Below are 15,101 nucleotides of genomic sequence, written 5' to 3' on the forward strand. Positions count from 1 at the left end.
ATCAAACCCGGTCTGAGGAAGCACTAGGACCCAGCAGGATAATGGAGGGAAATCGGTCTCTGTAACTTCATTTAGTATCTTTCAATGCAGATAGTGTGTGTGTCACTTAAGTAGCCTTCATAACATCGATGGGTGCACGGGCAGAAATGTGCGTTTCCAACACGTCAAGGGGTTCTTTTTGATTCTTCTGACATGGAAATAAACAGCAAACGTGAGTAAAATGACTGTTAAAAAATAAATAGTTTGTTTACCTAAACCCCTAGATAGTTTAAACTCTTTGTTTTAGATAAAATGGTTTCTAGCCTTGTCATCTCATGCATGGACGCGACTGCCCCTGTTGTTGCACACATACCATATCAATGTTTTGAGAGCGCAAATATAACATTGGACATTGTTTAACATTTGTTATTGAAGGTGCACTGCATAAACTGCGTCCCTGTTTCCATGTTAGCGATGTTTGACTCGTGAACGAATCGTTCTTTTGACTCGGATCTTTTTATGAATCAATTGAACCCGTTCACTAAAGGCGAATTGCACTGGGCGACCGAACTGAATCGCTCAGAGCATTTGTCGAGTCAGTAGTTCACTCACTTATTGATTAATTTAGGTTACCCTTCATTCGGATATATGCAATTCATGATAGTCGGGGATCTACAAATAAAAGTATTTTTACTGAACCGAGAATTGTATTTATCGAGCAAAAAATAAGTGCGCGGCTATTTCAATACCCGAAAACGAGCCGAAGGACAAAATGACTAGCATATCCTACTTGATTGTATGATATTTATGGAGTCAGGTTGAATAGACTATGTTTTAAATAAGCAGCAAATATTACTACATGTTGTGTTATGGAATATGTAATAATGATAATTATAGACTACATTGGTATAAAGGAATGGGTGAATCTGTTTTTTTGTTGAAACGAATTGTACAAAATAAACGATTCGTTAAATTCCTGTTACAATTCTCATCAGCTCCCCTGTAGTGTTTATCTTTTAATAAGAGATCTGCTGTAGCCTCAGGGGTTTTCAAACTGGGGTCCGGGGGCCGCAAGGGAGTGCTGGGGGTCCATCAAAAAGTCTAAAGAAAAACAGTGTAAAAATGTAAATAAATCGAATAAAATAAAACATTGATTAAAATAAATAAATAAATTTAAATAATTAAAATAAATTGGCTAATAGGCCTACATCTAGAGTACAGCACAGTAATAGGCTGTAGTGAGTAGATTTTTTTCTTCTTCTTCTTTTTTTTTTTTTTTTTTAAATATCGTGCCAAGATTACACCAACAATAATATTTGGGGGTCCATGACATCTAAGATCGAAAACCCCTGGCCTACATCATCAAACTCTGGCTTTGAGCAGCTGCTGTATCTCTCGTGTAATGTTTCTCATCATTTATGTTCCACAATAATCTACTGTTTTCAACTTAATGTTGATCTACAGACCCTCAACTTCAAAGTTCAGGAGAAACTATACACCTGGAACATAACTATACACCTGGAACCTTCGGTGGGTGGCATAGTGATTCAGAGGCTTGTAGCAAGATTTAGTTTTCAATTTCTCTTGGACCAGGGCTCTCAGATCTTTACTCTTGTGCTTCTTTGTTTATAATAAGTGAAGTCTCTTTATAAGGAACTGTGTTCTAACAGGACCCCTATGGCGAGGTGGTAGTACTTCTCTTGATCTCCTGAAAGTCCTACTGTTTTAAAGTTGCTATTTTGGCTTGGTGCAAGAAGAAGAGCACTGCTTTTTGCTTGTGGTGTTGGCTCTTGTGTATACATATATATATATATATATATATATATATATATATATATATCCCCTTCACTGATACAATGAGATAAATCCTGCTGGCTCTCTCAGAACAAACCGGCTGTGTCTGGTCAGGCAGTGGTCCGGAGACACAGATTGCTGTACATATTTTTTTGTACAGTTCCACTCCCCAATGCTGCTCCAAGCAAAGTTAAACCCCAGTCATCCACCGAAGATTGAGTTTACACAACATTTCAAAGATAAAAGGAAAGATTAGTTGGTCTCATGTTCAAATCACAGCCTTGTCTAAACCCAGAGTTAATCAATCCAAAAAAGGTAAAACACAATTGGGAAAGATATCATTAGTTATTTTTTGAGAAGTAGAAGAATTAACACTACTGAATGTGACGGTAAGAGCAGACGCATTTATCTGAGCACACCACTTTCTTTGATTTACATTCTCAACATGCTCATTCACCTCCTCATAAATGGAAAAACTCTCCCAACTCATGACTTTGTGTATAGGATCATAAAACGCACAACTTTACTCACTTGAAAACAGGGACAATACCAGGTAAATACATGCTAGTAATTACAGAGCAGAGCACCTCAGTTTGCATTTAACAACGTATGGCAACTCTCTTCTCTTCCACTTTCTCATGAGACGTTGAGTCCATCTCCTAAACCAGCAGTATTGCTTTTTGCCACCCTGTTAGGGTAGGTATGCATAGGTTCATTTCTGAACCACCTGCCTCATCTGTTTGCAGAAGGCGAAGGCCGTGCCATTGGTTTCTGTTACTGTTTACAAGAGACAGCGAAGTTCTTCCTCATTCCCTGCCATATTCCTGATCTATCAGAATGTGACTGTTTACACAAACCCATGGAGGAAAGGAAAAAAGTGCATCCAGCAGACACCCCCTTCAGAGCAAGAATGTTGTTTCTGTCACTATTTTTAACCCATGTTGTTGCTGAATGTCTCCTCGGTGTGCGGGAATGTGAAGATTTTCATGTTGTTGTTGTTTCAGTCAGTTATAAGATTAATTTGGACATATTAATTTGGCTTTAAATGGACTGTTCACCCAGTAAAATTATAATTCTGTCCTCATTTATTCACTCTCAAGTCGATTCAAATCTGTATTGACTTGCTTTCTTCAGTGGAACACAAAAGAAAATTGTTTTTTGCCTATACAATGGGGGTCCAATATTGTTTTGGTCCCTACTGACTTTCAATGAACAAAAACAGTCAAAACATTCATCAAAATATAGCAGAATAAAGAAAGTTATACAGGTCTGGAATGACTTGAGGGTGAACTATTCCTTTTAGGCCACATTCATCGTCAAGTTTTGAGTTCACTTTTTATTGATGTGGTCAGTTTTTAGTTCAATATTAGATTGGGGGCATTTTTAACTGGATAAGTAATTTCCTCTAATGTGAATCATTAGACTTTGGATGGTTCTGAGAGTAGACCGTGTGTAAACAGAGAATAATATGCTTTAAGCCAGAGAATCAGGTAGGCGTGAAGGGGACTCTACCTCTCCCCATTGACTCGTTGAGTATGTGGGATTGTCTCTTCATGTAAAACTCTGCACTGAATCATGGTTATTGTTTCCTTCAGACTGTGAGCATGTGGAAGAGCTTAGGAGTGTAAAGAACAATGATCATTTGTCTTGTAAATCTTATAATGAAACATACATTTGTACTACCGAGTTCTTGAGATCAGCAAAATGAATAGCAACAGTGTTTTCTTGTTCGTACAGAATCTGCAAGCCTGGTCTGGCCTTGATTGTTGTATGTCACGGTTGCAAGTCGGTACAAAGCAACCTGTTCCCTCCAGCTTACGGGAATTCCACTTATGTATACATGGATATAGGTAAGCAGGATTTAGTGCACTAATGTGATCGTCTGTCAGCCGTTGACTTCAACCTGAGCCCTGACTAGGGGAAATGCACAGCATGCATGATTTTGTGATTACAGAGTTGACTTGGCTTAGAAACATCTTTATTTGCATTGACCGTTTTACGTTTCGGACCACCCATTCAATCTCTATGAGCATCATCTGCCTTCTTGCCAATGACATCTCAACCCTGGAATGGACTGAAATTGACTAGACAATGCACACCCACCAGACTCTCATGCATCATAACGGAAGCACTTAACAAGTTCTGTGTCCGTATTTAAGGTCTTTAACAAGTCCCTATTCATAGTGCAGGTTGCGCTCACTTGTAAAGTTCTGCGGTTGCCACAGTGACACCATTTGACAGCGCTAGGAAACTTTCTGCACACCACATGCAATGGTCTCATCTGGCAATGTACGTGTACTCAATATACTGTGAAAGTTGGACATGCACTTTATTATCTGCCCAGACTGTATTTGTTAACCATGCACATCTTCATGCAGGTGCAGATGGTGCTGGCGTGACAAGCTTGATTTATCTACATGGTTCAGAGAAAATGACTGTTAATCAAAGCAGAGTAACACAGTAGCAACCTAAAAAACCTGATTTGTAGCTTGTGGATCTGAAGCTAAATCTTGCTGACTGTTTTCAGTAAATTTATCGCTTTTTTATGGATTTGCTTTTTGCTTGCTTAGGAATTTGTATAGGTACTAATGAGCGCTGTTCCAAAACTAAGTGAGCTGCCTTCCTGTCAAATGCCTACATTAAAAAAAAAACAATATTTATTTGAAATAGATTTTTTTAACAATGTAAATGCCTTTACTGTCACTTTTGATCAATGTAATATGTCATTGTTGCATAAAATAATAATTTATTCAAACAACAGTACTGTAAATAACAGATTTTATTTAATTAGTTGAGCTTATTTCTTACTATTACATTTTAGATTACCATCATATACCTTTTGAACAGGAGTTACAACAGGAATGTGCATTTAATATATAAAATGTGTGTGTGTGTATATATATATATATATATATATATATATATATATATATATATATATAAATACTGCCTCTGCAGCTCACTAGGTTTTGTAGCAGAGCAATGGTATCAGTTCCCCACCCAAGCTTCTCAGCTCTGTGTCTCCCTGTTGACAGATAGGAAGAGGTGAGAGGTCAGAGTTTTGCCCTAACTCTTGGAAGTCTTCTCTTTTTCTCTGATATTTTGTGACCCCTGCACACACACACACACTCCAATTAATATCTCCTCCATGAAGATTCCTAGACAAAGCAGCCAGTCTTTAAGTGGCCACAATAGCACCGAGGCCTGCACAGTCTTAATAGTGTCAGCGAAACACTACATCTTTTTACTGTGGAAAAAAAATGAGGGCTGAAATAAGGCATAGCTGCAGAATGAAATCATTGGGGCTTTTGGGCGATAAGCAATATGAATTAGGCTGGCAGGACTGAAGGCATTCTTTGTATTGGAGATGGGCTGACTCACCCTCTTCGTGCCATATGGTGAGGGTTTGGTGTCCGGGTTTTTTCTGGAGTGCTGACCTTCACGACCCGGTTGAATTTAAGTCAGCAGCTCTCATTCCCACATCCTATACCACTCCTGACTCCTTCAGCTCACCCCGTGGCTCTAGGGACAGTGTGCTTTACTGTACTGGTGAGAGTTCCACCACCTGCCTAACTCATTTACTTTTTGCTGCTTCCACTCACTGTTTGTGCCAGGTCTCCATGGCTCAGATGACCTCAGATGGGGATTTCCCTCTGCTCCTTTTGTCTAGCTGATATTAAATAGGCACAGACCATAATAAAAAGAGATGAGACACTCTGACCACAAATGTGACCAGATTTCAAACCTCAGGAGTTGCTGCTACTTTGTTGGCGACAGTGTAAGAGTGTCTATAGGTCTTCATGTGGAAACAGATGCTGGAGACTTCCGGATTATTATCTTGGCTTACCTTTTCCATCATGATCCTACAGGCACCTCGTCTGCTCCTGTTTCGGGCCCCGCTTACTCTCAACCCAGATAGTAGATAGTGGTGAGTGATTTGATATCAGTCTCTTCTGCATTCACTCCTGCAGTGCAGAATAACAGAGCATCGTTTTAAAGCGGCTAATTTTGACAGTTCTTTTTACTTTTCCCCCTTCTGAAGTCCAGTAGTCATGATAGTCAGGGTTTTTGCATCAACAGGCCATAATTCAGCTTTACATATCCTTTTCTACCCTAGTATACTGTCGTTATACTAAGGTAAAATTCTAATATACATTACTTTTCAAGTAAAATATAATTTTAATTACGTAATTTTTATTACTTTTTTCAACCTCATTTATAGATTTTTTCCCCATCGTCATACTTTTTATCCCATTTTACCACAGAATTACATGTACTGTCTTGTTAAATATAAAATTGTATTACCATAAATTATAGGGTAATCTATGGTAATTAATTTTACATAATTATCGCTAAAAAATTGTTAAATTTATCGTTGCTTAATCTATAATAGATTTAAGCTATAAAATAATAGACTATAAAATTAAGCGTGAGCCAAACGAGAGTCACAGGACTCGCAGCACAGGTCAGCAGCAGGAGTCCGATTTTATTTATCACGTGACGACAGTGAGGCGAGCTGACTGACAAGATGATGGTGGAAGAATTGGTTTTAAAGCGAAATGTAAAAGCGCCTATTAGGCAATATTTTGGATTTAAACCCAATGCTAAGAGGGAACCTGCAAAGGATTACTTGTGTTTGTCTAGATGTTGTGGTTTTCATTAAGAATAATAATGAACCCACCATTCAAGAAATTGCCGTCTGCAAATTGCTGCTAATTCGAGTAAATCAAGTAAAATGTGCACGGCCGCACTAGCATTCCAAAGCGATTTTAAAGCGAGGTGGAAAAGAGGGAACCGGTGTTGTCACACGTCGATTAGCCGGTGGGAAAATTTCCTCACTGCCACATCCCTAATATCAAACACTTTTGCTACAATAAAACAAGGGTTGTAGGTAGGCCCTACACATCCTATTTTCCATGAAATATGGCGTTATGTGTACCTCTCATGCTTACACAGTACAAAGCATACATAAACAGAGGCCTTGCACTGAGGAACCCCAGGCAAAGGGGTTTGCAAAGAGGAGTGAAGGGGAGTGTTAACATAAAAGCTTCCTGCTCCCCACCGAGCCAAAATCTTGCTTTCAAAGCTAGTTAATGCTTAAACAGGTGAGTGGGAGTTTCAGGCTCCATAACTCTGCCGCTGTGTGTAGATAGAAGAAGCACTGTGACCTGAGGGAAGGCCCCGGCCTAATGGCCAACTCCCCCCTGCTTCCTTCAAGCAGCAGCCAAACCCCATCACTGGAGCAGGGGTCATTAACCACAGCGGCCCCCTCTACAAAGCACTGCAACATTAAAGATGGGCTCTCGTGTTTTGCCTCTCTGTATTTATTTTACTTGGTGTCCTCAATGAGTGTTTTGAAGGCTCTGAATTGTGCAAGATTGTTTTTCTTGAAGCTATTTATCCATGTACGTGCTTTAAGTGTGAACCGGCCAGGGGGGTCTGGCGTTAATGTTTCTGTATATGATATACAATAATTGCATTTTGACAGCTGGTCTATAAACAAAACAGAAGAGTTCATTTTTGAGTTTCTTAGCTAGAAAAATACATTAAGGGAATGCTGAAAGCTTTGGAAACAAGAGATTGTGAGTAAGAGGATGTCGATTTGCCTTCAATTGGATGTCAGCTTTATGACTGTGTGTGTACGCTGCTTCATTTTATGATAACCTAAAGCATGTTCTCATCTATCATAAAGCAGCAGGAGTGACATGTAATTTCCCTTTTTCCACACAAATGTGCACAGGCTTTAAGACATAATATGAGTCAGATCTCAGAGCGAATTATAGGCTAAGCTGTTCCACATGTTCACCTGCTACTCTCTCTCTCTCTCTCTCTCTCTCTCTCTCTCTCTCTCTCTCTCTCTCTCTCTCTCTCTCTCTCTCTCTCTCTCTCTCTCTCTCTCTCTCTCTCTCTCTCTCTCTCTCTCTCTCTGTGTGTGTGCGCGTGGTTTAAAGTGCAGTGATAAGTGGGCAGGATTTGTTATTTATAGATGTGGAGATAGGCTAGTTTCAGATATGGACAGTTAAAGGGAACATGAAAGAAGTTTTTTTTTTTTTCATACATAAGTCACCAAACGGTTTAGTTACCAACATTCTTCAAAATATGTTCTTTGTCTGTGTTCTGCAGAAGAACTAAAGTCACACAGGTTTGGAATGACATGAGGGCGAATAAATGATGACAGAAATTAAATTTGGTAAATTTTGGAATAAAATTTAAACTATGGTTGCTGTATTTTATGTTAACTTGCATCCTCCTGTCAAGTGTAATGTAAAGAGACAACTAGAAGTAAGTCATCCGGTTGATTTGAGTGTATGTGAATATGTTTGTTTGAACAGTTTGACATGTAAAGTTCTTGCTCAACCGATGGACTGAGTTTAGGGCGGGACTCCCTATTTTGTGGACAATGGACTGTTCATGAAAGAAATAATGAATACGGATACATTCACAAATCATTTTTGAAGTCAAATCTTTTCAATTAATAATTTGATCTGTTTTACATAACCAGTCTGAGTGATTTGTTCATGAATTAAACTGATCAGGTTCTTAAGTTGAACTCATTGGCATAAAGTCGGCATAAAATTAAATTTCACTCTGTGATTTCTTGTGTTATGGATGTTATGGTGAACGATTCATCCATGTATATCCCCTAATTTCAAAACAAAATCTGTTTTGACTTAATAATTTTTTTTATAAAAATGTTGTAACTTGATATTCTGGTGAAACAAAATTCTCTATGGTGAAGTATGCCAGACTTCTCCAATCATTTAGTCCACTTAAATCCCACCCCTCCAATCGACTGCAAGCTTTTATTCAGATCCAGTCAACAACCAATGATTAGAACCAATTAAGTCCCCGTCCTATTTTTAAGTTTTTTCAGAATGCTTGTCACAATATGGAAGAAAAGATCTGCTGCTGCTTTTGTTTCATCACGGCTTCAATGACCCTGTCACAGCGGTTTGCAGTCCACTAATTTTGCCTTTAATTTCAGTCTATTTGACACACAAAGCTAAGCTTCAGAAAAGTTACTTTTATATCCTTTTTGGAGCTCTGAAGCTTCAGGCTCCATTTATTGTAATTGCATGGAAAAGAGCGACTTGCACATTCTTAAATATCTTCTTTTGCGTTGCACAGAATAAAGACACTCATACAGGTTTGGAAAGACATTTGGGAGAGATGTGGAATTTAAGACAGAATGACAGATTCTAAGAAATGTTAGGGGATTAATAACAAACCAACCTGGATAGGAAGTTGGACAATGAATGTTATAGTGATGAGCAAAATACTGTCTCAGAATTTGATTTAATTTTACATGTCAGTCTGTGGTCTTATTGGAAAAAAAACAAACAAGCAGTAAGCCCCTGCCACTCTCTTCTGAATCTTATGATTTATTTTTTATGAATTCTTTTCTTTTGTCTGAATTTGAGAGAATTTGTGTGTGTGTGTGCGTGTGTGTGTGTGTGTGTGTGTGCGTGCGTGCGTGCGTGCGTGCGTGCGTGCGTGTGTGTGTGTGTGTGTTTGTTTTTGTGATTTGTGAGGACACAAATGTGTATAATGACATGGGTATTACACTGGTATGACAACTTGAACGTGATTTATGAGGACATTTCCTGAGTCCTCATATTTTAAATGGCTTTAAAAACATACTAAGCAGTGTTTTATTAAAAATTTAAAAATGCAAAATGTCTCCTGTGATGGGTAGGTTTAGAGATAGGGGCAGTGTAAGGGGATAGAATATACAGTTTGTCCAGTATAAAAACCATTATGCCTATGGAATGTCCTCACAAATCACAAAAACAAAGCTGTGTGTGTGTGTTTGTTTGTTTGTTTGTGGCATGCACCCAAATATGTACTTCCAACCACTGCATCCCATCAGACCGATGGCGTCTCATGCTGCAAACATCAATATTTCAAGGTGTCCAAACAAATTAGGTTTTGTGTTTGTTATCTCTCATTGTGGGAATTCTAGTGTGACATCATCAGTATGTGTGCACGAACTCCCTTCCCCTGTGGAGTTTTGGACACTGATGATACGAGAACGCCTGGAATTCTGAGGGAGATTTTCATTGCTGAATGTGGTTAGGAGAGGATCGCTGAGTTGTCACTCCATCAAGGCACCCTGATGTTAGCATCAATTCAGTTTGATCGAGATAAGATTGTTCATTCCTACACCTTTATGAGTCACAGCGATTTTCATGATGTAGGGTCTACTTCACATTCCAGTGACAATCTGTCTACTGTTATGAATTCTTATGTTATGAACAAGAATTGATAGATTTGATGATTTAGATTTGAAACATCACAGTACATATCTCCACTTAATCCATTTTCGATCACGCAAGGTGGTACATCAGATCGGTGGGGGAAATAAAACATCCAGAGACGGCGCAAACATCTGTTACACCACAGGATATCAATATTTGATAACAGCTGGGTGGTTTGTGTTGAAAGGGCCTCCCCTGCTATTGACTTTGGGAGCGTTTTGCCTTTGTGTCATCTTACAAGCTATATTCGAGAGGGAATGAGATGCCTTCTCATAATGCCCTCCAACGTATGTTATTTATTATGGAAGAATTGTAGCTGTTGCAGTTTTTTTTTTTTTGTATTGCATGTATTGGCGGATGTATTTACTATCAGATTTGTGTTTTCAGTGTGACCGTAGGGGCTGTCTGTGTCTTTGAAAAGGTCAAAGGTCAGAGTGATCGAACTTGTGTTTTTAAAAGAAGTATTTTTTTACCTCACCCAGGCTTATTACCAGGCGAACTTTTATGTTTTTAAAATAAGTATTTTTTTACCTCACCCAGGCTTATTATTTGATAAATGCTGTAATATGGTAATATTGTGAAATATCATTACACATTCAAATAACTCTTTTCTATCTTAATATATTTTAAAATCTATTTTTTCCTGTGATGGTAAAGCTGCATTTTCAGCATCATTTCTCCAGTCTTCAGTGTCACACGATCCTTCAGAAATCAATATGCTGATTTGCTGGTTGCAATCATATACATTTTATTTAAATTTAAATACTTAATCCATATTTGCTCACTAGAAGTAATAATTAAAAAATAAACTGACCACAAACTTTTGAACGGTAGTGTACATGAAATTGTAATCAAAGCAAAAAGTGTGATATTTCAAGCTAATTTCTCAGTTATTTAAGTGCAGTATATTAACTGAATTTCTTGATCTGTGTCGCTGCTTTTTGATATCAGTTATATTGAAGAAATTATGTGAAGTCTTATGCATGTGTATAAATGCACTTCTCCAAATTGGTGTTTCAGAGCAGTGAACAATAGACAGTTTTATATAAAATGTGATGCGTTTATGACTCAATCTTTAAGTGGTTTCAGTCATCAGATTTATAAATTGTGACCCACGTTTATACCTTTATTTAACACTGATTAATTCCACTTGTAAACAAGGTGATAGTAGTATTGATACTTGCTTTTGCAAACATTTAAATGCTGAGAAGGGTCATTAGTATAGACGACTGAATCAACAGAGCTATTATAATGAACACTTAAGTATTATACTTGTGGTTTGAATGTATCATCTGATAACTTAAAGCACAGATGAATGGCTTCTCTTGTCTCGAGGATGTCTAGCAACAGGCCTGCAAAGTTTAACTACACAAACCTTCACCGTCCCATCTGTCTCGCAAGACGTAACTTGCCCTCAGGAACCGTCAACTGGGGAATGGACAGAAAAGTGTCCACTTTCAGCAGCATGGAGATAGACCTGCTGATACGACCTGCTTATCTGTGTGTGTGTTCTTTGAAAAAGGCGCACACGTGTGCGTGAGTGGGTTTTGAGCTATTCAGCATGTCAGATCCTGCCGAGTGGTCTTAGGTTTTGCCTGTGGCTTTGAGTAACGTCACTGTGAATATGCTGATGTGTGTCTGTGCATGTCAGCACCCGACTCCTCTCTGAATGGGTGAACACAATGAAGAGAACTAGACTCCCATCTCTTCACTTGAGCACACCGGCAGAATGCCTCCTTTGTGTGTAACTACACAGTCTCTAGGGGCACTGTAACATATTGTAGGGAGTAGATGCACCCTGTTCACTTAGAACAGACTGCAGGTAGACAGAGCAGATCAACAGATACAGATCAGTGAGCGTCTCTTAAGGACCAAAATGCAGGTTTTAGATGTTATAATACTTTTGTCTATCCCAGTTTAATGGGCTTAAAAATAAAATAATCAATTTATTTAAAATTAATATGTCGTCTCATCTTTAAAAACATTTTTTTTAATTGTAAAAAGGTTAATGAATAGGTAAATAGGAAAATAAAAGGAATTTAAAATGGTATATAAATTCATTATTTTGTTACATTTAACAACAATTTTAAATGTATGTTTAATTTTCAATTTGAAAAGTGATACTAATTTATAATATTAATAAAAATAATAAGTTATTCCTATTTGAGACAACTATAAGAAAGCTAGGTTCTCACTAAAACTCTCATCTTCATAACCGACCCATTAAAGCTCCTTGGCTCAACCAATAACGTGAATTTTTAAAATGGAAAATAGATTGCCGGGACTAAGCCAATGTATTTTCGACCGGTGGCAGACTGGGAAGTGTTTGGGAACCTGTTATTTTATACATTAAAGTCCCTCTAATGGAGGTTTTTAAAAATATTTCACCAAGAATAATCCTGAAATATTTTTGGATTAAATATTGAATTGAAAAATGCTATATACTGTTATAATACGTTGTTCATCAGTTGTTAATTTGTAATACTAATATATGTTCCCCTCTTCAATCTTGCCATGAAAATAGCCATAGATGCTCGTATTGCAATAAAAACTGTTGATCTCCACACTCTCCCCTGTGGGGGATGGATGTGTGTATTTACTCAAGGCCTGTCCCAGGTGCTATAGAACCCCGCCGGATTAGATCAGGACTTGCCTCCCCTTACTTCACACACACAGTCATCAGTAAGCACCCCACCCCCAGACACACACACACACACACACACCAACAGACCAGAAAGGGAGGATAAATTCCCCTGCTATCCCTCAGTCACTTTTAATCTGGACACAGGAAAGAACTTGATAAATGAGAAAGAAATTCACCTTGAATTAGTCAGTTTGTCAGCTGATTCCACCACTCTGGATTGCTGTGACTTGTTCAGCTACAACTGTATGACTCCCTACATCTAGCTGTCTCTGGAAAGGAGATGGTGGGCCTGGCTGTCTCCTCCTCAGCAGCAGTTTCTGGTAGGTGTTTTGTCACTTGCCTGTTTGTCTTTTATTTCCTTGGGAACTTGATAATTGTATTATTGAATAGCTTTCACGATTTCCGTACAAGCTAAAATGAAACATATTGATTAGTTTCAGTTAAATGTAGTTATTCCAACTTGAATTTAGTATAATAAATCCATCATTAGTTGTAGCTTTAGGCATTTTAGTTGTTGAGTTTGTATATTGCTTTACGAGTAAATCTAGTAGCTTCACACTCATCAAATTTTAACAGGTGTTGTATTTGTTGTAAAAGTAAAATACGCTTTTAAAATAAGATTTCACCAAGGTGTTTAGAGATTTGTGGTTTTCACAATAGAGTATACATTACTATCTCTGGTAGGCATCTTAAAGTGCTTTGGCTGCACTTTTAATGAGGTGAGGAATGTTTCCTCGCTTAGCGGCTATGTGTGAGGTGCTGAGTGCTAAAGCACTGGTGCAGTTCTGGGAAACCGCCCCGTAGTCCTCTAAAAACACAGCTTTCAACGCCAACTTCACATTCCTCAACATGGCTTTTAGAATATGTTGAAACAATACGACTGTCAGTAAAGTGCTTTCAAGTGAGCGAGAAAGAATAATAGATTATCAACTCTGATTTGCCTGCGAGATCTTACAGACAGAGATGAAAACATCTCGCAAGGGGTCGATCCAAAAGAAATCATCATACACTCATGCCATCAGGAGAACCTGGAGGACTTGAGCGCCGGTGTGGATTTCTGTGTTCTCACTACGCTGTTTTGATGTGGTATTATCAGAGAGGACCACATGTGCTTCTCTCTGGAGGGGAGTGGGCACGTAGCCCCGTGTTGTGCTTGGCTTTGGAAATGACCCTCCACAGGTGCAGCTCAAGATAAAGAGAAGCGCAAATATGTTTGATCTCATGTAAGAGTGTATCTCTGTAGGAATCATGTATGCTCCGCTGCACTCATGTTGGTTTAAGATGATCCTAACTGCCCTCATTAAGATTTCCAAATCTTATTTGTAGCTTCAACTGACTCTTGTGTTCTTTAGCCTATAGGAAATACACCAAACACAATATGTTGAAATGAATAATAAATGTTGAAATGAACATTCATTTTTTAATGTTAACAAATTTAACTCTATAGTAAAATACTACCCAAAGATCAAGCTAGTCAGGCTTCACTAGCTGGTGAACATTTAGGTCCTATATATTGTTCCATCAGGTAGATCAGCTTGCACTAACTAGCATCCACACAATTCTACCTGTTAACAAGTGTTTATATGGTTTAATGAACCCTATTCTGTAATTATTTGTGTCGCTTCATTTATTGTTACTATTAAAAAAATAGATCACCAGCCTGGTTACCTTTCCTGTTACTTTACTTCACAAAAACACATTTAAGGCCATATTTACTAACCTGGGCAAATTAGCGCGAAAGCATAATTCCCAAAAATCAGATGGCAGTCGAAAGTTCTGCGTTTGATCTACTGACAACGTGCAAATTTAAAGAACACTGACCCAGCCGGATCATTTCTATAATGACCAAAGTAATCTACCAAGAGCAGCGTCTGGTTTAAGAATAGCTTTTTGTGGGCGTTAAATAATAGCCCAAATACCAGTAAATTGACAAGCACAATCACCTTGCGTGATTCATTTAAATTCCCTCCTCCCATAAATTTTGTGTCTAAAAGGTAAACTCCTACAATAACCCTGTCCACACCTTTTAAGTGCTATATTTTCACTGCGTGTCTTTAGTAAATCCCGACAGTAGTTTAATAACGGCAAAAGAGGGTTTGTGCTGGCGCAAGCTGTTAGTGAATCCGGCCCATACTTAATGCTTATACTTGCCATGCTCTTCAAACTGAGCCGCTTATGTTACTTCACGCGGATGATTTTAACACTACATTCTTCAAATAATTTGCCAAGTGGGCACAAGTGTAGCTTATCAGGGACACTTGCAATCATTGTGCCACTTTAGTTGCTACCCAACTGTGTCTCCTGGAGAAGGTCATGCTGAGGCCAACACGTAAAGTTAAACTCAGGCTTTTTGTGATTGCAGGGACCTTGTGTCAACAAGTCTGAATAGCGAAACACTCAGACTTACACACCGGTGGGAGTGCCTG

At 38.4% G+C, this 15,101-nt stretch overlaps 1 protein-coding gene across 4 annotated transcripts in view; it reads left to right on the forward strand.

Annotated features, from left to right (window-relative positions):
* The first annotated feature begins 43 nt into the window (after positions 1 to 43).
* The window catches only part of afap1l1a (actin filament associated protein 1-like 1a), a 29,733-nt gene continuing 14,675 nt past the window's right edge, over positions 44 to 15,101 (forward strand). The window contains exons 1-3 of one of the 4 annotated variants that reach the window (XM_077248014.1): positions 106 to 211; positions 2,520 to 2,612; positions 3,511 to 3,623. In XM_077248014.1, coding sequence (XP_077104129.1) covers positions 3,614 to 3,623 — 10 coding nt within the window. In that variant the 5' untranslated portion in view covers positions 106 to 211; positions 2,520 to 2,612; positions 3,511 to 3,613. Of the gene's footprint in view, positions 212 to 2,519; positions 2,613 to 3,497; positions 3,624 to 12,740; positions 12,996 to 15,101 lie in introns of those variants that run through there. The other 3 variants (XM_077248013.1, XM_077248015.1, XM_077248012.1) reach the window with 3 other exon arrangements.

Source organism: Siphateles boraxobius, unplaced genomic scaffold (assembly GCF_051911475.1).
Source record: "Siphateles boraxobius isolate OS27281-9 unplaced genomic scaffold, OSU_SipBor_1 3, whole genome shotgun sequence".
Taxonomy (NCBI): domain Eukaryota; kingdom Metazoa; phylum Chordata; class Actinopteri; order Cypriniformes; family Leuciscidae; genus Siphateles; species Siphateles boraxobius.